Source organism: Equus przewalskii, chromosome 1, assembly GCF_037783145.1.
Source record: "Equus przewalskii isolate Varuska chromosome 1, EquPr2, whole genome shotgun sequence".
Lineage (NCBI taxonomy): Eukaryota > Metazoa > Chordata > Mammalia > Perissodactyla > Equidae > Equus > Equus przewalskii.
Window position 1 is genome coordinate 170,818,354 of NC_091831.1, and position 22,753 is coordinate 170,841,106.

Sequence of the window (22,753 nt, forward strand, 5' to 3'; positions counted from 1 at the left end):
AATCAGCCTTCATGGAAAATGGGAGAGAGCTGTCTAAAGTTATAACCTTGTTATAAATGATGGAGCCGGGACTCTGGGCTAGTTGAGGACAAAGACAAAAGGCTGCTGACAGGGTCAAAGCGTAGGAGAGGTCAAGGGTCTAGATGTACCAGTGAGTCAAAGAACAACTCTAATGGGAATAGGGAAAAAGAGGGCTGTGTGGATGGAAGGCTTCTTTTGTGGTCTATAATACTAGGATTCAAGAACTCAGAGGTAAAGCAGGTCAGGGTGACGGCAAGGACCTGTGTGTGGCCACTGATGAGGAAGGAAGAATGAATGGAGGCTAGGGTGTTACATAGGTTAAATATTTAATCTACTGTTCAGTAAACTATGACTATACCTACTGGAAACGGAGAAGGAGCACAGCTACATAAGTAATGCAATACTAGAGGCAATCACTCCCCCATAGGAGTGGCCATTTCTCACACCACCAAAGCTGGAAGAGGCTTTCCTAGACCTCCCATATGCCCCATGGCCCTTTTCGACCTCAAATACCCTGGCCCTACTTCAACAGCTCATCGATCCCAGGACTCTGAAACAGGTAACACAACAGCACATACAAGTTTCTTTTCCAGCACCACTGAACCAAAAAAGGATCTGAGAAAACAGTTTTACAAACAAGAGTGAGAAAAACCTTTTAGTTTTGAGCCTTTAATCTTCTACAGCCTGTTAAGGTACTTGCTGTTAATTCAAGAATATTTGCAAAACACTTTGCAGTCCATCTTTTTAGGCTTTCTCCAAAACACCATTTGCTGATATTAAAAGCGTTATTATAATGCAGCAGCATCATTCCCTCTATTAAGGATATTATTAGTTTGTAAGGAAGAAAAGTAAATCTACCTTGGTGGGAGAAAACTTATGAAATCCAAGATTTCTGAAAGCAATTTATAAAGCTGATCTAAATATTTAGCAATCTTTCACGGACTACTTTAACAAATACTTATTTTGTATCTTAACTGCCAGGCACTATCCTCAAATAGCGAAGATACAGTGGTGAAAAATTAAAGTCTGACTCTCAGAGAGCTTACATTTTAGTAGAGGGAACTAGATAATGAACATACAAACCAATTTTAAAAATACAGAGATAATTTCAGATAGTACTAAGGGCTGTGGCAACAGGACTTGGAGCGTGAGCTACTCTAGCTGAACGGCCTCAATGCACCGAGATCACTGCATCTCACTTTATACCTGCGCTGCTCTCCCAAATTACTAAGGCTTTAGCCCAGCCCATAAACAAGGCCCAGCAAAAACAAACTTAAAGGTACAAAGCAATGACAGCATTCTTTCATGTGTTTTTTCTCAACCTTACTCATGAATCATTTTTAGCTTCTTATAATTCATGATATAGCCAGCATTCTTTACAATTTCTAGTTATAAATGACCACATGCCAGCATCACATACCATATTTACATTTCTGAAAGTACCTATTCTTAAAATGGTATATTTCTGTGATCTTGATTACTGCATATACCCTTTAAAAATTTTTCATTTTCTCTACTGGTAAGACTTACGACATTATTTTTGTCCTATCTACTAAAACCAAACCAGAAAAAGCAAATTTCTATACACAAAACTCCTTGACCTTGATGCTAACGTGTAAGCAAGCAAGCACTATGCTACATTTGTTTTCTGCTAAAATTACGAGTTAATTTTGTCATCCAAATATAGGTTCCAAAATGTGTATCACCCATCCACTAAAAGCAGTTTTTTTTGCCAGCACCACCAAAGAAGAAATCTTTAACGCTCCACCACCTCAATCTCTCTTTTTGCACAATAAGGGGGTTTTCAGGCGGGGGGAGGGAGGAAACTTAGGAGTGATCAGCACTGAAGAGGTGAGTTAAACACATCAAGAGTCAACGATTAACCCAAAAGTTAGATGGAATTCTTTAGCTCAGGCACCTCCCTGGAACTCCCCGTAAGGGTTCAGAAGACTCCAAACTCAAATTTAGGAAACATTAACCAATTTGACAACCCTATTTCTTAAGAAGTTCACAATTCAGCATGAAAATCAATGTCCCACGTTGCAACATGATTTACCGTCACTTCTTTAATTAGCCTACTCAAGTTCTATGGAAATACTGCATTACGGCTGAAAAAGTGTCATTTTAAACTGCCTTGAAAAATAAGAACATTATAAAAAGGTCTTAAGCCTTTTCCAACTATTCACTGCCTTTTCCAATGACTCTATAAATAAACCTTGATCACTGCTTTAATCAATACTCACATCTTGATTATATTCCAAGAAGACATGGAAATTTAAATCTTTTCTCAAAATAGGATGTGCTGCTACACGACACAGGAACACTTCATGCATTGCAACAGTCTTCTTGAATATTGCCAAATATTCACTAGAAACAATAAACAAAATTAAAGGTAAAACACTGTATCAACTGGAAAATCATCTGCAACAATTTCTTCAGCAAATACTCTTTGAATTACTCCAAATGCAAAATTAGAGGTACAAAGATATAATCCATGTAAACAAAGGTTTTAGTTGAACTGTTAATGAAATATATAAAACCCAGCTCTGAAAAGACCTCATGCTAGTTAATAGTATTTATATTTAAATGTTAATATTTTCAGGTTTTATAAACCTTTCCTCTGATGCAAACCGATGTTAAAGGTAACTGTAAGGGCATTTGTTTTCAGCTCCAGAGAAAGGATACTACAAATTGTTGACACAATCTTAATGATTCACTCTCTAGATAATTACTGCTTTTAAACACCTTAGTACAAAAACTATCAAAACCCAAACCTCAGTAAGCTTATTTTAAACATTAATAACTATTTTCATTTAATGACCCAAACACACAAGAAATAAACATACCACAGAGAGACTGAGTTTTGCCATTACATTGAAGAATTGTGTTTAAAATATTTTAATGTTATCAGTGAATCACAGCGATCATATAGTAACACACATCAGTTTGGGGAAAAAATAAAACGCTCAAGGAAAAGGCCCAATATTTTTGCTTCAACTACGTGCAAGGAGGATAAGTTTTACATACCAGCAAACCAGCAGGACCAATGGTGGGAGAAGTTTGATCTCCGTGAGGGTAGTCACTCAGTGAAGACAAAAAAGAAGGATGCAGAGGATGGAGGTAGCAGTAGAATAAACCCAAGGTTCTCTGTTATCCAACCCCTAACCAGACCACAAGAGAGTCATGATCAGGGCCACTGGAAAACCACAGATTCTTCAATATTAATGTGCTCTGATAATTTCCAGTTTTCAGTCTTATAAACTGTAAGTATCTATCTGTCAGCTATCACACTACTGCTCGCACCCAGCATTGACAGAATTCTTAAAATATCTGTCAGTTTACACTTTGACAAAGAAGATCTACTTTGCTAATTTAGCTTGTCAGGAGAGTTTAGCATTCTGAAGAGGAGTCTAGTAGCAGTGTGAATATATGCTTGATAACTGAAATTGAGTGGAAGAGGAGAAAAGGAAATGCATGAAGGGGAGAAATGACCAGAAAGAGTGATGGAAGTGATGATAAAGCAAGGAAAAGTCTTTCCTTGCCCAATTCTCAACATACAGAGAAACAATATAGAGCAAATCCAAAATTACTTCACATGTTTAATAAAAGGGGAAAGATTCTATATGTTCAGCAAATACACTAAAAATGAAACAGAAATTATCTCAATTTTTTTCAAGGATTTAATACATTTCCAGTATATATGAAACTAATAATCATTTAATGAAAAACATTTTAAAACTATTCTCTTTGTTCCTATTCTTTTCCCTTCAGCCAGAAGCCACAGGCAGAGAAAAGAGGAGGGGGAAATTACAGACACATACACCCCACACACATTTTTTTTTTTTTAAAGAAAACAGAATATATGTAAAGAGTTGCTCAGCGCATACTTCTCTGAGAAATTGAAGTTTTGGTCGTATGCACGTCGAAAGAAGAGAACTAGGTTGGTAACGACTAAGGCCTTGCAAATAAAAAACAAATAATTTATATTCTGCTTTAAAAAGTCATTTCCTTTTCCACTATTTTTTATAAACTTCTGGATCCTTCATTTTCAATTTTCAGTCTATCTAAAACATTAATTTAAAGAATTTTACAATGCAGACAATTATTCCATAATTTTCCTGTAGGCTCTGATCATGATCATTAACACTGATTGTGTGGCTTAAACCTGCATCTTTCAGAAAGGGTCACTATGGTGAAATGATTAAAAGAATGGGATATCAGAGAGCACAAAAAAAGGCATTGAAAGAAGCACTATTAACAACAACAACAAAAATCACATACGCTTCCAGTTCCTGTTTCATCTTTGTGAATTCTTCCTTCGTCATGGACCCTTCTCCTTCTCCAAGTTTCTGTAGTTTTTCCCTTGAAGCATCAAAATCAGGTCTTGGTGGTGCTGGTGGGATCTATAACAGAAGCAAATCACTAATGTTAAAGACCGTTTAATTTCCTGCTGCAGTTGTACTGCTGCCACCAGCAAAGACTGTCTCTGTGAGAGCTAAACATATCCCACATGAACTACGCACCATGAACATCCCAAAGTCATGGAAGAGAATTGGTTAGGTCTAGAAATTAAGATCCTTCAGGTCCTTTACATTAAAAAAGAAAATACAGCTGAGCAATATTTCCTGGTATTAGGATAGTACTTCCCAAACTTTAATCTGTAGATTCCTATGTGGCAACCTAGAGTCCCCAAATATACATGCACATTAAGTTCTGACCGTAAGATAAATGAATACGTATAGCAAATACGCATACCATTTTTCAAAAGTATGATTACACACATAAAGGGCATGATTAAATACATATTTATTTTTTAAATTAATGAATTCATAGTAGCTTTATGCTATTGTGTTTTTTCAAATTAGTGAATGCTAGTATAGCAAGGGACATTAAAAAGGTTTCCTGGATTGGAGGAGAGTACCAGAAACAGAAAGCACTGACTTAAAAACAAGAGAACGTGACACAGATTAATGACTAACCTCGTTCCATTCACCCACAGTAAAGGGGTAAGTAAGCACTTACCTTAAATAAAAATATAAGATCTAGAAGAGACATGTCATTCAAGGGAAGGATATAAGAAAAAAATTTACCTTAGGAGAAAGGGCCTACAAGTAAGAACTGTTAATGGGAAATGACAGGAAGTAAAGACAGCAAGTAAAACAAGAGGGGAAAAAAGATAAGCGGGGGGGAAAGTTAAAATGAAAATGCCTACAAGAAAAGCGTTACACCAAGGAAAGCCACAGGGAAGGAAGCATCACGTACACTTCAGCACACATTCACTGACGCCCACACATAGCGACTACTACGTGCCAGGCATGAGGCAGGGCAACAGGCCTGTGGATAAATAAGACCATCTTGGCCTTTGAGGAGTGTTTAGTCTATGGAAGGAAAAAGTACTAAGAAAATGCCATGAGACAAGATGAAGAAGAAAAAAAGGTGGAAATAGGATGAGAAGAGAAGGAGCTTCCAGGTTGGTGAACACATTGACATGCTGGGAGCAGAAGGTGGTGTACCTGGAGAGGGCATGAAAGCAGAGTACCAACCCCCCTCCCCACACCTTGTCTGTGCATCTCTCCATTTGGCTGTTCCTGAGTTGTATCCTTTATATAAACCAGTAACAGTTAAAAAAAAAAAAAAAAAAAAAAGCATTACCAATTGCCCACCAAACTGAGCTGCAGAAAGAAAAAGAAGCAAATGACTGAGGAGTGTCCACAAGGATGAAGATGGGACCAGGTCAGGATGATTTCAAGGAAATCAAATGAAACTGAGTTTCAGAAATCTGAGTGTGGTCAACAGCTGAGGCACAACATCTGGTCCACATTTAGATTAGACAACCTCGTAAGGAGCCCTCCAACTCCAAATATCTGTCCACCTAAGGGGTCAGAACCAGTATGGTCTGTAACATCCCCTTAATTAATGGGCCCCTAGAACAAGTCCATTTCAATTCTAATAAATACTAAGAATCTAAGTTTAAATGAGGAAGCAGAACATATCTATATTCCCACACTCCCAAATAAGACAACTTTGGATAAAAAGGTTTTAGCCAACTATGCTTTGTAATTGGTAATTTTTAAAAATTACATCAGTTCCCCAAAAATGTTAAACAAGACTTCAACACATAATAAAGTATCTTAAAAGTTCCTAGAAAGTGGCATTAAAATGGAACCTCGACACTTACAATGTAACCTGCATAGTCTTCATTTTCAATGAAGGAATCATGAAGCCAGATAAATTCCTCGTGTTGTCGAACAACAGAAAACTCATTTTGTTTAAAATTTGGCAATGAACTCTGCAAAGATAGAGATTCTCTTGAATAAAAATCAAAATTATACTAAAAAGCTTTTAATAAACATTTTCTATATATGTATTTTTTCAATTAGTCTTATATGGAAGATTATTGGTACTTTTAAACTCTACTATGGAAACCCTGAGACACCCAGACAAAATTACCCCGGGATCCCTGAGAAGATAAGCTGACAGCCTCTTACTGTACTGTACTCTATCACTACTTAAAAGCTATCCTATGAATATACATATATCAAATTCAACTATTTAAACAAAGGAAAATAGATCTGCAATTTGAAAATGTGCCTGAGAACTGAATTCGAAGAAGAAAATAATTTGTAAGACAGTAATTTGATTAAGGAGCACAACAAAACTGAAAAGAACAAGAATAGTAAAAGATTAATAAAAGTCTAGAGAAAATTAAATTTGCATTATGTCTAGATTCTATGATTAACTGTTAAACATCTATCTTTAAAAAATACTAGAAGCAGCTTTTTTTAAAAGTTTCTTTTTTTAAATAGTAGCAATGAATTATACGCTACGATAGTTTCTAATTATGTTCAAAACCAAAGTTCCAGTCAATATATTATTACACATGTAACATTACTACAATAAATAGCTAAAGTAACACAAATACAAAACCACATTTACCTTTGTGTGAACAGTGAATTTTACTTTATCTCTCTCACTAAGAGCATCAGAAATGTCCACCTGCAGAGCAGCATCACTTTGAAGATCTACATTTATTGCTTTAAGCTAGAGAAAGAGAATAAAACCTTAATGAAAATTCTGTGAGCTTTTATACAATTTAATTCTTCTCCAAGACAATAAAGCAATGCAAAAACAAACTAAACTAAACTAACAAAAGAATCTTAAATCTAAAAAAGTACTCAAGTTTGTTTAATCTACATATATTTATTTTGGGGCAGATGCTTTGGGCATGTTATTATCTTAACCAATTTTCATTCTACACCATTCAACTATACTTTGCTTTGAATGAGTCAATGTGCTGACCAAGATTCATTACAGTTTCACCCAAAAAGTAAACTATTTTCCAAGAAGATGGTCCATTAAAGTTCAAGTATTCCAAAATTAAGGAAGATATCTACCTTTAAGAACAAGAAAAATAATAAAAAGAATACCGGCCAATAATTTTAATTCTATTGCTTATTTTAATTCAGAAACATACAATAAAACTAATAAACACAGTTAAAAATGTTACATATATGTAAAGTTCTAAGAAAAATGCTAAGATATAGTAAATACTCAATAACTCCCGTGATATAAATTTCACATTTTACTCTATAAGCTTTAATACATTCAAAGAACTGAATATGTTCCCTATTTAGTGCTTCCATTTATTTGCCTATGAGAAGACTTTTCCACTTACAATTCCTTTCATTCTTAAATTTCATCCATTTTTCTTCTCCTTTAAACAAATAAACATTCTAATATGTTTGGGTAATTTGAAGACATATAAAAGAATCAAATACACTAAAAGATAAAGTCTTAGTCAACTGCAAAGATATGAAACATTTAAAGTTTAACTAGCCTGTTTCAAATACTCTAGGTGTAAAACCCAGGACTTTCTCTGGGAATCTCACCTCGCACGAGCACCTCAAATTTCAATTACAACGTAAACGGAAAAAACGTTGCAAGCAAAACTGTATATACTCTATGGTCTCAATTATATTTTTTCAAATGCATACATAAAAGGCTTATAGGAAATATGACAAAATATGAATAACAGTAGGTTTTCTTCTTTATACATTCCTTCATTCTCCCAATTTTTCACAATATGCATGTATGACTCTTATAAATAGGAAAAAAGTAAGCCTTCTTTAAACAGAAATCCTGTGCTTTATTAAAAGACAAATTTTGTGAACTTTTTCACTAAATAGAGTTGTTTATTAGTAATAAAAAAAAGTAACACTATTTCATTTTGCACTACTGCTTCTAGATTGAATAAACATATTAAAAAAATACTATTACATAAAATCCAATTTAAGATTCACAGAAGAAATTAATCAGTTTAAACCATGTGATATCATCTCTGATGGCCTTTAATAAAAACTTTATTGATAACTTTAATAAGTTTATATTAAGTTAAATTTTAATCTAATCACATTTTTAAAAGTTTATACCATAAACTTACCTGAAAACATTTTAAAGTAATTTTAAAAACTGTTATTGTACTCAGTGTTACATGCAGCCCATTGTCTAATAAAAGACATGGAAAGTTGTCTTGAGGTACAAAGTTTTCTTTTCCAACTATCTTGTTGCCTCTGCAATAGTGGAAATATTGGAGAACTCTGTTCTTTGCTTTTCTTGCTTCTATTTAGTCTCATGTGGTCTTCATGCTGTCCTTCCTACCTCTCCTCCAACGCTTACCTCTATTCTAGTTTAAGAAATCTGTCCCTTTTCTCTCTTTACTCACATGCTGGCCACTTTTAGGATGTTTATTGTGGTAGGCTAAACAATAGCTCCCCAAAGATATCCACAACCAAATCCCTGGGACGTGAGGATGTTACCTTATCTGGCAAAAAAGGACTCTGCAGGTGTGACTAAACTAAGGCTCCTGAGATGGGGATTATTTGCACTATCCAGGTGAGCCCTAAATGCAATTACGTGTATCCTTAAAAAAGGGAGGAAGAGGGAGACGACACAGACAAAAGAGAAGGCAATGTGACTCCGGGAGCAGAGATTACAGTGATGCCGCCACTAGGACCGAAGAGCCAAGGCACGAATTCTTCCCTAGAACCTTGGGGAGTGTGGCCTGCCGACACCTCGATTTCAGCTCAGTGATACTGATTTTAGACTTTTGGCCTGCAGGGCTGTGAGACAAGAAATTTCGGTTGTGTTAGGCCACCAAGTTTGCAGTAATTTGTTACAGCAGCCACAGGAAACTAAGAAATTTATCATATGGTTTTTGGAACACTAACCTTGGCATTTCTCATGTTTTCACTGCCTAGTCTAGCATTTCCCAAACACAAGTGATAAGAATTAACCCGGGTGCTTATGAAAAAACAGAATCCCACACCCTACCACAGACCCAGCAAAACAGAATCTTCAGGCAAAGAGCCTTAAAAACTGTATTTGGGAACACTAGCCTTGATTTTCATGGTTGTCTTCATCTTCAAATTCTGTCAAAACTTCAATTCGACTATTAACAGTTTCCTTTTAACAATTATAAAAAACATTTTTGTCAGATTTCATATCCATATATACATTTTTACTTTCAGATTTACTTTATTTTCTTAGCCATTGCTCCGTCAATTTGGAAGCACACCTTTCAGGATTTCCACATTTAAACAGCTGTTATTTATTTCTGTAACTATGCATGGTGAGGGATGTTAACTAGACTTACTATGGTGATCGTGTCACAATGTACAAAAATATTGAAGCCTTATGTTGTGCACCTGAAACTAACACGTTATATGTCAATTATACCTCAATAATAAATAAATAGCTGTTATTTATTATTCCAATTTAAGATTATTCCACATTACTAAAATATTTCTCTTTCTTCCATTTCCCTATCCTTGTATACCAAATACACTGTTTCCCCTTTTTTCTGTTGTTGTTTTCTGCTAGTACACTTGGCTTTTTTTATTGTAACTTTTTTTTTTTAAAGATTGACACCTGAGCTAACAACCGTTACCAATCGTTTTTTTTCCCCCCTGCGTTCTCTCCCTGAAACCCCCCAGTACATAGTTATATATTTTTTAGTTGTGGATCCTTCTAGTTGTGGCATGTGGGACGCTGCCTCACCGTGGCCTGATGAGTGGTGCCATGTCCGCGGCCAGGAACCGAACCTGGGCCACCAAAGTGGAGAGTGCGAACTTAACCACTCAGCCACGGGGCTGGCCCTATTGTAACTTTTATAAATAAAAATATTCCTATACATTCTACCTAAAGCCATCTACAGATTCAATGCCATCTCAATCAGAATCCCAATGACATTCTTTACAGAAATAGAACAAAGAATCCTAAAATTCATATGGGGCAACAAAAGACCCCCAATTGCTAAAGCAATCCTGAGGAAAAAGAACACAGCTGGAGGCATCACTATCCCTGACTTCAAAGCATACTACAAAGCTACGGTAATCAAAACAGCATGGTACTGGTACAAAAACAGGTGCACAGATCAATGGAACAGAATTGAAAGCCCAGAAATAAAACCACACATCTATGGACAGCTAATCTTCGACAAAGGAGCTGAGGGCATACAATGGAGAAAAGAGTCTTTTCAACAAATGGTGCTGGGAAAACTGGAAAGCCACATTGTAAAAGAATGAAAATTGACCATTCTTTTTCACCATTCACCAAAATAAACTCAAAACGGATCAAAGACCTAAAGCTGAGACCTGAAACCATAAGGCTTCTAGAAGAAAATGCAGGCAGTACACTCTTTGACATCAGTATTAAAAGGATCTTTTCGGACACCATGTCTTCTTAGACAAGGGAAACAATAGAAAGAATAAACAAATGGGACTTCATCAGACTAAAGAGCTTCTTCAAGGCAAGGGAAAACAGGATTGAAACAAAAAACAGCCCACTAACTGGGAAAAAATATTTGCAAGTAATACATCCAACAAAGGCTTAATATCTATAATATATAAAGAACTCACACAACTCAACAACAAAAAATTAAACAACCCGATCAAAAAATGGGCAGGAGACATGAACAGACATTTCTCCAAAGAAGATATACAGATGGCCAATAGGCACATGAAAAGATGTTCATCATCACTGATCATGAGGGAAATACAAATCAAAACTACACTAAGGTATCACATTACACCCATTACAATGACAAAAATAACTAAAACAAATAGTAACAAATGTTGGAGAGGTTGTCGAGAAAAAGGAACCCTCATACACTGCTGGTGGGAATGCAAACTGGTGCAGCCACTATGGAAAACAGTATGGAGATTCCCCCAAAAATTAAAAATAGAACTACCATACGATCCAGCTATTCCACTACTGGGTACCTATCCAGAGAGCTTGAAATCAGCAATTCCAAAAGTCCTATGCACCCCAATGTTTATTGCAGCATTATTTACAATTGCCAAGACGTGGAAGCAACCTAAGTGCCCATCAACAGATGATTGGATAAAGAAGATGTGGTATATACATAGAATGGAATACTACTCAGCCGTAAAAAAGAACAAAATCGTCCCATTTGCAACAACATGGATGGACCTTGAGGGAATTATGTTAAGTGAAATAAGCCAGATAGAAAAGGACAATCTCTGTATGACTCCACTCATGAGGAATTTAAACCTGTGGACAAAGAGAACAGATTAGTGGCTACCAGGCGAAAGGGGGGGTGGGGGGTGGGCACAAAGGGTGAAGGGTTGCACCTACAACACGACTGACAGACAATAATATACAACTGAAATTTCATAAGATTGTAACCTATCATAAAACTCAATAAAAAATTTAAAAAAATATTCCTATATTATCTATTTACCACTTTTAATCTTGGATTCTTTTTTTTTTTTTTTTTGGTGAGGAAGATTAGCCCCGAGCTAACATCTGTTGCCAATCCTCCTCTTTTTGCTTGAGGAAGATTGTCGTTGAGCTAACATCTATGCCAGTCTTCCCCTATTTTATGTGGGCCACCACCACAGTGTGGCGTGACAAGTGGTACTAGATCCGCGCCTAGGATCTGAACCTGCGAACCCCAGGCCACCAAAGCAGAGTGCACAAACTTAACCACTATGTCACCAGGCCAGCCCGTTAGATTCTATTTTTTTAGGGGTAGTTTACATACAATGAAATGCAGATTTTAAGTATATAGTTTGAAGAGTTTTAACAAATATACAGATTACACCCCTGTAATCACCACCATAATCAAGATATGGAACATTTCCATCACCCCTAGAAGTTCTCTCCTTTACTTTTATGCCTCAATTTCTTTACTTTCTAACTCTTCTGTAAATTCTCTCTTATATGCCTTATTAAAACGTATTATCCATTCACATACTGCCTTAACAGCTATTAATTCTATTTACCATTTGTCTTTTTCATTCTTTTAAGAACTGAGTTCTAGAACTCATCTCAGGAAAATGTGCATCAACCACAAATGTGGTCACAGAAAAATGCCGATGGTGAGATTCTGACTCCTTTAAATTATCTTTCATAGTAAGTTCAAAATATCAAGTAAAGTGTTCATTCTGGTACTGCATCTTCCTATAGTCAGTTCCTATAGATGCTTCACACCCTAAATAACTTTTTCCATTTCCTGAGCCTATGGAGAAAAGTAGACATAAAAATTATTTTGTTTCACCATAAGATTTGATTCACACAAATAAGGGTTTTTTTAAGTCCTATTTCTTTTTTTTTTTTTTTTTAAGATTTTATTTTTTTCCTTTTTCTCCCCAAAGCCCCCAGGTACATAGTTGCATATTCTTAGTTGTGGGTCCGTCTAGTTGTGGCATGTGGGACGCTGCCCCAGCGTGGTTTGATGAGCAGTGCCATGTCCGCGCCCAGGATTCGAACCGACGAAACACTGGGCCGCCTGCAGCAGAGCGCGCGAACTTAACCACTCGGCCACGGGGCCAGCCCCATTTTTTAAGTCCTATTTCTAATAATTAAGATGTATAATGGAAAGGCCAGCCAACAAAATAAAATCATCCCCCACATCAATACAAAATTTTCACTGAAAGCTAACGTACTATCATATTTCATCAATTCTAGATGCATATTTTTCACACTTCAACATATCTGAAATAGGGATGTCTTTCAATTGATGACAAACAAATTACAGTTTAACTGGCAAGACTTTTTCCTTACTAGTGGTACATAGTAGAAAATATATCCATGGGGCCAGCCCCGTGGCCGAGGGGTTAAGTTCGCGCGCTCCGCTTCGGCGGCCCAGGGTTTTGTCAGTTCGGATCCTGGGCCCGGACATGGCACTGCTCATCAGGCCATGCTGAGGCGGCGTCCCACATGCCACAACTAGAGGACCCACAACTAAAATATACAACTATGTACTGGGGGGATTTGGGGAGAAAAAAGCAGAAAAAAACAAAAATGACTGGCAACAGTTGTTAGCTCAGATGCCAATCTTTAAAAAGAAAAAAAAAGAAAATATATCCTCTAATCACTTGCACCTTAGATTTGATAAAATATCATATTGTAAATTTAGTGTTAATTACATGAAATGCATACAGATTCTCCAGAGGAATTTTCTTCTTTGTTCAGAGAAGTCAGTAATTTTAGAGTTTTTATTAAGGGAAAGAGTTAAAGCAAACAACTTGTGACTCATCAACATTTAATTAACTTTCTGCAACCCGTGAAGTCGGTTCGTCTGAGGAAATTCTAATTAGATTATGTTCACTGGTTTAATCCTTATCTGGGCCAATAAACTTTGTACTTTCTTTCGTCAGAGACTGACTAGGTGTAACATTTGAATCATGGTCAAGAGAAAGACTAGGACAGAGAAAAGGGATTAAGCAACACAAACACAACATCATTAGAAAAATAATTTAAAGACACTGCCCTATTGCTGATGAATTAGTTCTCCACATATAATTACTTAGTAAAGACATTCACTATTAGTTTACTACACTGACTTTACTGTAAGTATCTACCTTAGAACATTCCTTAAAAATTAATTATCTTTTGCCAGAAAAGTACATGTATAGAGATGGATGGATGGATGAAGAAAAGAAGGAAAATAACTTTAATTATTCAACAGCCTCCCAACTGGTCTCTTGCTTCTACCATTCCATCTATTCCTTATACATCCCCCAGAAGGATCCGGTTAAACTACAAATCATTCCTCTGCTCAAAACTTAAGGGGTTCCCACTTGGAGAAAAGCCCAAGTCCTTACAGTGGCCCACCAGGCCCTATAAAATCTGCATCAGACACAGTCCTTCTGACTAATCTGCTGTTCCTCTGGCTCACTGCAGCCCCACCACATGGCCTCCGCGCTATTCCTTGAACACACAGGCATGCTACCACCTCAGGAATCTTTGCACTTACTGTTCCCTCTGCCTGGAACATTCTGTTCCCAGATATCTATGTACACGAATCATGCCTCATTTCCTTCAAGTCTTTACTGAAATATCACCTTCTCAGGAAGGGCTTTCCTGGCCACCCTCTTGAAAACCACAGTGCAACCCCCTACCACCCTTAAACAACTTCTATCCCTCCCTCCTTTTTTTCACAGCATGGATTCACCACCTACTACATTTTAGTGTTTTTTTTTTTAATGGCCCCCCCTTAACTAGAATGTCAGTTCTATGAGGACACAGATTTTTGTTTGTTTTGCTTGTTGCTATATTCCCAGCAGAGGCCCTCAACAAATAGTTGTTGAATGGAAAGAAGGGAAGAGTAGAAAAGAAGGTTGTCACCAGAAACTGTTTTCAGATAGTTACAGTACAGTCAATGAAAGACCCCACGAGACAGACAGAAGTACGAGACAGACAGAAGTAAATTCTGCTAAGCTCACTAATTCCAGCCAAAGTTTACATCTATTTAACTCCTAGCCCAGTTATGATTTTGGAAGTCCTGTAACACATCATTTCCATTATACCCAGCAGTCAAATCAAGGGTTGATTATACAACATCTTCTGGAAACTGGCATTTGCAACCAGATTTCCTCTCATATACCATACCAGAAACAATGAAACATTATTAGAGTCACATGATATGTCACTCCAATGCCTTTCTTGCTGGTCCCATCCACTCCCAATGCTCTTTCGCCATACCTGGCTTGCAAATTCCCACATTTAGGATCAATTCAGCCATCAACTTTCTTTGCTTTTAGTATGAGCTGTTGAGTGTGGCTAGAGAAAAGTCACAACTCTTTATATTGGTCCACTACAAATTAATGGTCTGCAAATTGCATTAGGCACTTACAACCACTCAACAGTCCTGAGCAGATCTGCTCAGTTCCCCTTCAGCTACTCCAAACTTTTACTACCTCACCCCTCTACATTTCTACCCCCACTCTCAACAAGTGACCTTGCTTCCCACATCCAAGAGAAATAAACACTAGCAACTGTTTTTCCCTCAGACCCCTCAATAAACCTTTCTACAAATGAATCTAGTCTCACCACCACCTCTGCATTCTCAGCAGAAGTGGTAAGCTGTGGAGGGCTGAGCAGTCTGTCCACGTGAGCATTTGATCTTCCTGTCTGCTCCAGGACCTGCTCATACACTGTTCCTCTAGTCAAGCTAGGCTTGGTCTCTCAAAACCTTCACATAGTGAGTACCTAATTTCCAAATCCAATACTTCTCAGTCTATGTGACATCGTGGTATTCTGCCTTGGCAATAACTCTTGACCACTTCCTCCTTAAAACTCTCTCAACTTCCGGGGACTTCTCTCATTCTCCTCCTACCCCTCTCAGCCCCATTAATTAGTCATTTCTTCTCCTTGGCCTTTAAATGTTGGTTTCCCCTCTGTGCTACCTAGCCTTAGCAACCTCAGCCATTCTTGACTAATAACTCCTAAATTTATATCTTCACCTCAAACCTCATGTTCTAAGTACCCAATCGGAATTTCAAGTTACTAACTAGACATATCTACCTGGACGTATTTACTTATTAAACAACTGAGTGCTTTCGATTGAGTTAGTGTCTAGGTGCCGGGGAGGGAGCAGTGAAAAGGATGATCCTCATCCTTACAGATCTTGCATTCTAGTTTGGCAGGGAAGGGATTAGATGCCTTATAGGTACTTCAAATCTAACGTGTCTGAAACCCAACTTCTTATCTCCCTCCTAACTCTGGCCTTCTCTCCAATATTCATTTTCTCCTTCTCTTCTGCCCAGCCATGGCCTTACTCAGTCACTATGCCCTGCCAATTCCATCTCGTAAACATCTCTTTGCTATGTCCCCTCCTTCGTCCCCTTTTCCACTGTCTTAGTTCCACCTTCATCATTTCTCATCTGGGCAACAGCTGTTAACTGGCTTCTCTGCTTTCTGAGAGGAAGCCTCAAACCACTCTCCACATCAGAGTAATCTACAATGCTGTTTTCTGGGCATTTATCTTTCCCAGCGTAAAATCCCTCAGGACTTCCCACTGCCCACAGTCTTTATCATGCATTTTACACTCTTAATCTGTACTATCCATATCTACCTTTGCAACCCTGCTTCCAGTAAAAACAAGTGCTCCAGGTAGAACCAAATTACCTATACATGGTATCCTCTCTGCTGGCAAGCCTTCCCCTTCCCTGAGCGCCTCCAAAATTCCTGGTCAACAATTAAGACTTAGCTCATTTGGGAGGCAGCACCGTGGTTAGGAGGCCAGGACCTACAGCTAGACTGCCCGAGTTGAATCCAGCTCTCACCGCCTGTACGACCTTGGGCAAGGTATTTAATCTCTGTGAGACTCAGTTTTCCTTTCCAAAGTAGGAATAGTAGCAGCACCTACTTCACAGGGATTTGGGACATGAGTTGATACATGGAAAGTCCCTGGCAAACAGTAAATGCAATACCAGTGTATAGCTATCATTATGTATTCACTAGTCCCCCTCCCAAGGGAACCACTCTCTCCTTTGTACTCTCCTGGCATTTTATCATAAGTCTCTCACTACAAGTGATCGTCTCAGGGCAGGAACTTTCTCTTCTTCCTCGGCCAACATTCATCTTCTTATCCTCTGCCAACACAATCTCTGTCACATTTTTATCTGAAATAACTATCAATAAATGTGGACTGTGTTCAAGCTAAATACTGAGTAGGTACAAAAGAAAATGTAAACATCTGGGCCAAGTCTTGAAAGATAAGTCAAATTCAAGTGAGGAAAAAAAAGCAGTCCACAAGATTGAAAAGCATGCATAAAGCAGACATTAAAGTGGAGAGATGCTTGGGCAATGACAAGCAAAGTAGAGTGAGCCTAGAGCGGCGGTGATAGCGGGGAGCATAGTGAGAAACGAAGCCAGCCTGGCAGGGTTATGAGCTGTGTTGAAGGCTAGCCCAAGGAGTTTGGACTTTACTGCAAAAAGAATGGGGTCTGAGTAAGTCCTTTTGCCTGATGGTGCTCTGTGATATAAACATTCTAGTTAGGTAACTAGAAGTAATGTGGAAGCTGGACTGGAAAGTAGAAAGACTGGAGACAGCGATTTATGACAGGTACAGCTACAATCCAAGCAAGAAACAGCAAGGACCCTAACTGCGGCCATGCAAATGAAGGATGGGATGAACACCATTTCCAAGGTGAAATTTACTGGCCTTGTGCCTGTTCTGATATGGGGATGAAGGACATGATGATGCAGGTTCCCTGCCTGCATGACCGGAAAATGAAGACATTAATGAGATAAGGAACAGAGAGGGAGGAGCAAGGCTAGGAGTCCAGGAGAGGTGTAGTTACTCCACCCAAAATAATTTTGAAAACAGTAAACATATTATTTAGAATTCAAATCAAATGCTAAGAGAATTACACCTTCACACTGGCACCCAATGCTCTTTTAACAAGCATCACAGAGTAAAATGTGTCCAGTTCAAAGGGCTCATTTGTTTACTAAATAATGTTACTGTCCTTCATTTGGAGGGGGGACCCCATTATGGAGTGGTGTGGCTGAAGAGATCAAAAAGTGGCTAATGATTTTCAATATTGCGTATTCTTAAAGTCTCTTTTTTAAGCTTCTCACAAAACACTATTTTCTTAAGCTTGTAAGATTCTCTCCTGTTCCAAATACCATGATGAAAATTTAAGTCTGTTTAAAGAAATTTATTTAAAAATACCGACTTGAATCTTGTGTTATTTGCTGCTTTGTTTGAAATGCTTGCACTATTATTTTTGAATCTGTGATGTCCCCTCTGCAATTCATATCAAATATGCACTTCATGCTTTTTCTCTATCAACTCTCCTTCTTAACAGACTGAACAAGATAATCTAAACTAAAAGTGCAGTGCCTGAAAGTTCTCGTTATGGCAATCTATTTCTATCAGGACAAACACAATATAAGGAAATTTAAACAGGCCAGATATTCCTGTTCCTGAAACAAGGAAGGGGCAGGATAACTTTGTGCAGCCGTAATCAGACTTCAGTGCACAATGGGATCTTCTTGGGTGCTTGTTAAAAAAAGTAGTTATCTGTTCTTCTCACCTCATGAGACTGATTTACTAGGGTGAGGACCCAGAAACTGTTTTTCAAACACCTCAGGTGATTCTGAAGCAAGTGTTTCAAGGCCACCTCTCCCACTCACTGGCTGTGGGACCTCGGACTACTTAGTTTCTCTAAGGTTCAGATTTCTCATCTGTAAAAGGCAGATACTAAAAGCCTCACAGGGATGATGAGAGGATATAAGGAAACACTTAAAAAGTGCTTAACACAGTGCCAGCTAAGATTATTACGTACAATGATTCACCCAGTTCCACAGGACAAAAATAAGGAAGACCTGGACACGTATACAAGTTCATTATGACAACTGCTTCTAATTCATGATAATGTTTTTTCCATTTTCATATTAAAATTTTCATCTACAAGATTCTACAAGAACCTCCCGGTCACGCACGCTCTTTGTCTCTGTCTCCCTCTAATTTTGTAATACATGAAAAAAGTTTTTGGACATATTACTTAATTGGTTCCAGTTCCATAAGCAAATCTTACCAAAGGCATAAAGTCAGGAACACAAATATTCACCAGAAAATACTCTAATTTCACATAAACATAAAAATCAAAAAATTAATACTTTTACTGAACACGAGTCAGATTTTAAAGAGAGCAAATCCTGTTTGCTTTTCCTGGTAGACCACAAAAATAAGACACAAAAGTTGTTATCCAAACAAAGAAGGCTATATGCTCTATATTTAGAGAAATCAGTTTGTGCTATAATCAATTCGTCTCATTTCCTAAAGAAATCTGCTGGTTTCCCCTATTTAACCCCAAATACAGTACATAACACCCTCTGCATCTTTTTTAACATTTGAAAGCTCTTATAAAGGTCATCAGTTAATACTAACTACTTCATCTCTTATTAGAAAAAAATAACTTTTTTCTAATTATCATCATCATCTTACAAAAATATTTTATCGCCTACCAAAAGTCGACTAACAGATGTGTCTCGCATTATCTAAGATGAATAAGTAAAAGCAAAATGCAAAACTGAAGTGCAGGCTGTTAAATGTGGAACGTTGCTGAGCTGGAATCATCACATATCAATATTTTTCAAGTGCTCACTTGTACAAGGCACTATTACCACACTTCAGCCAAGGCAAATGGGGGGAGAGAGTAGGAGGGAGGAGTCGGAGCCCTGAAGGCCCTTTCTGAAGTGGAATTCAATTCTCCTCAAAACAACAACAAGGGAACTCTACAAAAGATGTATTTTGGGGACATTAAGAAAAGTAAAGGCAGCGTGGGCTCCCAACACTTTGCAAAATCTGAGAGGATACTGGAGAAGAGTTAAGATATGGTGACCGTAAAAATCCCTTGCAAAGGGGTAATTTAGCACAAGCCTGTGCCATTATCTGTTTCAGAGGGAGAGACGGGTGGGCGGGAGCGGGTTCGAGGTCCACGGGGGAGAAAATTAGGATGCCGCCAGGAAGGTCTGAGGATGGGTTTCATCGCCACCAAAGTGGCGGGGCGGGGGTCCAGCTCCGGCCTCCACCTGCACTTCCCCACCTGCACCCCGACCCTGCCGGGGAGGAGGTCCTCCCGGGGGTCCCCAGCGGGGCGGGGCACGAGAAAGCGGCCGCGGTCCCGGGAAATCACAGCGAAGCGGCCCCGAAGAGGAAGGGCTGCAGGAGGGCGGGGCGGGGCGCGGCGGCGAGAAAACCGAAAGGCGGCCGGGGGGGAGGGGGCGCCGCGCGGCCGAGGACCCCCGGGACCACACCCCGGGCCGAAGCGGGGAGGGAGGGGCCCGCGGGCGAGGCGGAGGCAGAACTTACTCCGCGGTCCTCCTCCGAGAGGAAGTCGGGGCCGTCGTCCAGGCCTTCCTGTGGGGTTGGCGGGGCGCGGCGCGCCGGAGGAGAGGACGGAGTGGGGGAGACACAAAAGGAGACATTAGTGCCAGGCCGGCGCGGCCCCGGCTCCCGCCCCGCGCCCGCCGCCCCCACCGCGCGCCCGGGGCCCGGCGCCGCGGAGAACACCCACCATCATGGCTGCTCCGAGGCGAGGGCCAGCGCAGGCGCGCACCGCACCGCGGCCGAGCGGAGCCGGCGGCGGCGGGCAGGGGGCGGGGCCTCGGGGCAGCCCCGCCCGCCCCGGCGCAGGGCCGGGGTCCGCGAGCTAGGGAGGAGGGCCACGGGGCTCCCCGCCCGAGGTCGGAGCCGCCGACTCAGAGAGGGCCGGAGGGCCCGGATCCACTTGGCTGGGGACAGCTCGCGCCTGGCTGGTTCTCGCCCAGGAAAGGCCGAGGGCCACCCAGGGAGCTGTCCAGTTCCCTTTCCCTGAGGGATGCAGCGAAAAAGCAAGCAAGCGCCCTCTGGAAGCCACAATAAATCGTCTAGTCTTTGTATTGTGCCACACGATAATTAATCACAATTAATATCATTTTGCCCCTGGAAGTTGTGGGAACCAAGGGCCTTCACACAGTCAGAAGTCAGGGACTGTAATCAAGTTTTACTGCTGGCGAGGTAATAACTACCTCATGGTTTGTGGCGCTTATGGTTGAGTACTATAAAAATGAGCTGTTTGCATTACAAGAGTATTCCTTTCCTTTATACGAAGAAATGTCCCCAGACCTACTCTAACTGTCCAGCCGGTTAGCACCACACGGGTGTCCACAGGCACTTCAAACAACAGGACAAAATCATTCCTTTTAACCCCTGCCCCGCTTCACCTGTTACTCATACACAGGCATGCACGCACCCACAAACAAGCAATCCTTGTGCTTTCACCCACTTAATGGCAGCAGCATCTTCAGATCTTCAGGCCAGAAACCTCAAAGTGCTATTCAAATCCTTCCTTCTTTTCCCTCACTCCTCACACCATTTAGTAACCAAATCCTATTGCTCCTATAACTGATTATCTGCATTCCTTCTTAAATTGGTCCCATTCCTCCCCCCCACCCCCCTTCCACAGCAATTACCCTCAGCGTCTCTCCTCTGGACCTTTGTAATACTCTGCTAACTTTTCTTATTTCCATCTCTCTCACCTCCATTCTACGCACTGCTGCTAGTTTTTCTCCCAAGATAGTTATTGATGATCATGCTCCTAACTTGTTCAATAATTGCTACAAGTCTCCATTACATAAAAGTACAACTCTTCAGCCTATGATTCTAGGCTCTCCACGTTTGATTCCCTCCCTTCTTTGCCAAGCCCTCCATACTATCTTATGAAATTGAAGCTCTCAAAACGATAATGTTAAACTTACTAATACTTTCATGAGAACTTCCTGTAGCTTTCATTTTGTCGCGTAAAGAGAACTGAGCATAGAGAGGGTAAGTTACTGCCCCAACAAGGGTTATTCTCCAATATAAGGGGGATGACTCTCTTTTTTTGTCTTTTGTTTCTTGTTTCCCAGGGCATTGTAGTAACTACAGAGCAGTGTTTTTCCCTGGGAGTCATGGGGCATCATGAGGTGTTAGTGTAGTGCGATGAAGTGTCAGGAGGAACGTTCCAGTAATTTGTTGCTGATAAAAAGTGCCAATATTTCTTAATGATTTGTTCTTAGATTGAAGGTAATGCCTGTAAAGCTCCACTTCCTACATACAGAGAGAAGAGTGGAGCTACAATTAATGAGCGGGATTTACATACAGCTGATAGGAGGATCAGGTGTGTCCTTGGGGACAAAGGTTGAGAAGTGCCATATATGACCACCTCAAATGCTTCTGATCATTAACCAAGGGTTTTAAATTTCAACGTTTAAGCCAAGTCCAGAAACATTGTACAAAACCATTGAAATTCTTAAACGTCAAAACTTTAAAATCACTAGTTACAAAAAAACCCGGTAGGATTTAAAATCTGAGTAGCCAACTGAAATGATCAACAAAGACATATAGTAATTACTGCAGTTAAAATTAATAGCTGAAAACTCACATAAGTAGAGAACCCAACCTTGAAATAATAAAGTTGTTCATTAACATCTGAGCCTTTCTTTCTGAGCAAAGGTCGCAAGGTATATTTTGTGAATAATAAAAAGGAATTATCAGTAACTCATATTAATGACTACCAGTTATAGATGTTAAGTAATATTAAAAGAAAAGAAATTAAGACAAACACACATAACAGATTCTTCTACTTCTTATAAAATAAATTGAGGACATTAAAGCTGAACCACTTCTCTAATACATTTAACCAAATAATCAATTTTTCATCTTGTTTTGTTAGATTTCTATGAAATTACCTACTTCTATGTAGATTTCATGAACAAATTATGTTGAATCACAATCTGATTACTTCATAGATTTAGCTACATGAAAGTAAAATGTTATCATTGTGAATAGTTTCCAATAGTGTGCAAAAAACAAATGTCCTGGAAGATTTTAGAGAAGAGTAAAATTTTAGAGAATAACGAATGAGTTACTTTTAAATTTTGGAAATGGAAA

The 22,753-nt window shown here is 39.2% G+C and overlaps 1 protein-coding gene across 2 annotated transcripts in view; it reads right to left on the minus strand.

Moving 5' to 3' along the window:
- Window positions 1-20,621, minus strand: part of SNX6 (sorting nexin 6) — a 49,200-nt gene extending 28,579 nt beyond the window's left edge. For both annotated transcript variants that reach the window (XM_070588041.1, XM_070588050.1), the window contains exons 1-6: window positions 20,358-20,621; window positions 20,153-20,200; window positions 6,958-7,062; window positions 6,200-6,310; window positions 4,303-4,424; window positions 2,265-2,388 (exon numbers count right to left, since the gene is read on the minus strand). In XM_070588041.1, coding sequence (XP_070444142.1) covers window positions 2,265-2,388; window positions 4,303-4,424; window positions 6,200-6,310; window positions 6,958-7,062; window positions 20,153-20,200; window positions 20,358-20,363 — 516 coding nt within the window. In that variant the 5' untranslated portion in view covers window positions 20,364-20,621. The remainder of the gene's footprint in view (window positions 1-2,264; window positions 2,389-4,302; window positions 4,425-6,199; window positions 6,311-6,957; window positions 7,063-20,152; window positions 20,201-20,357) is intronic.
- Window positions 20,622-22,753: the final 2,132 nt, after the last annotated feature.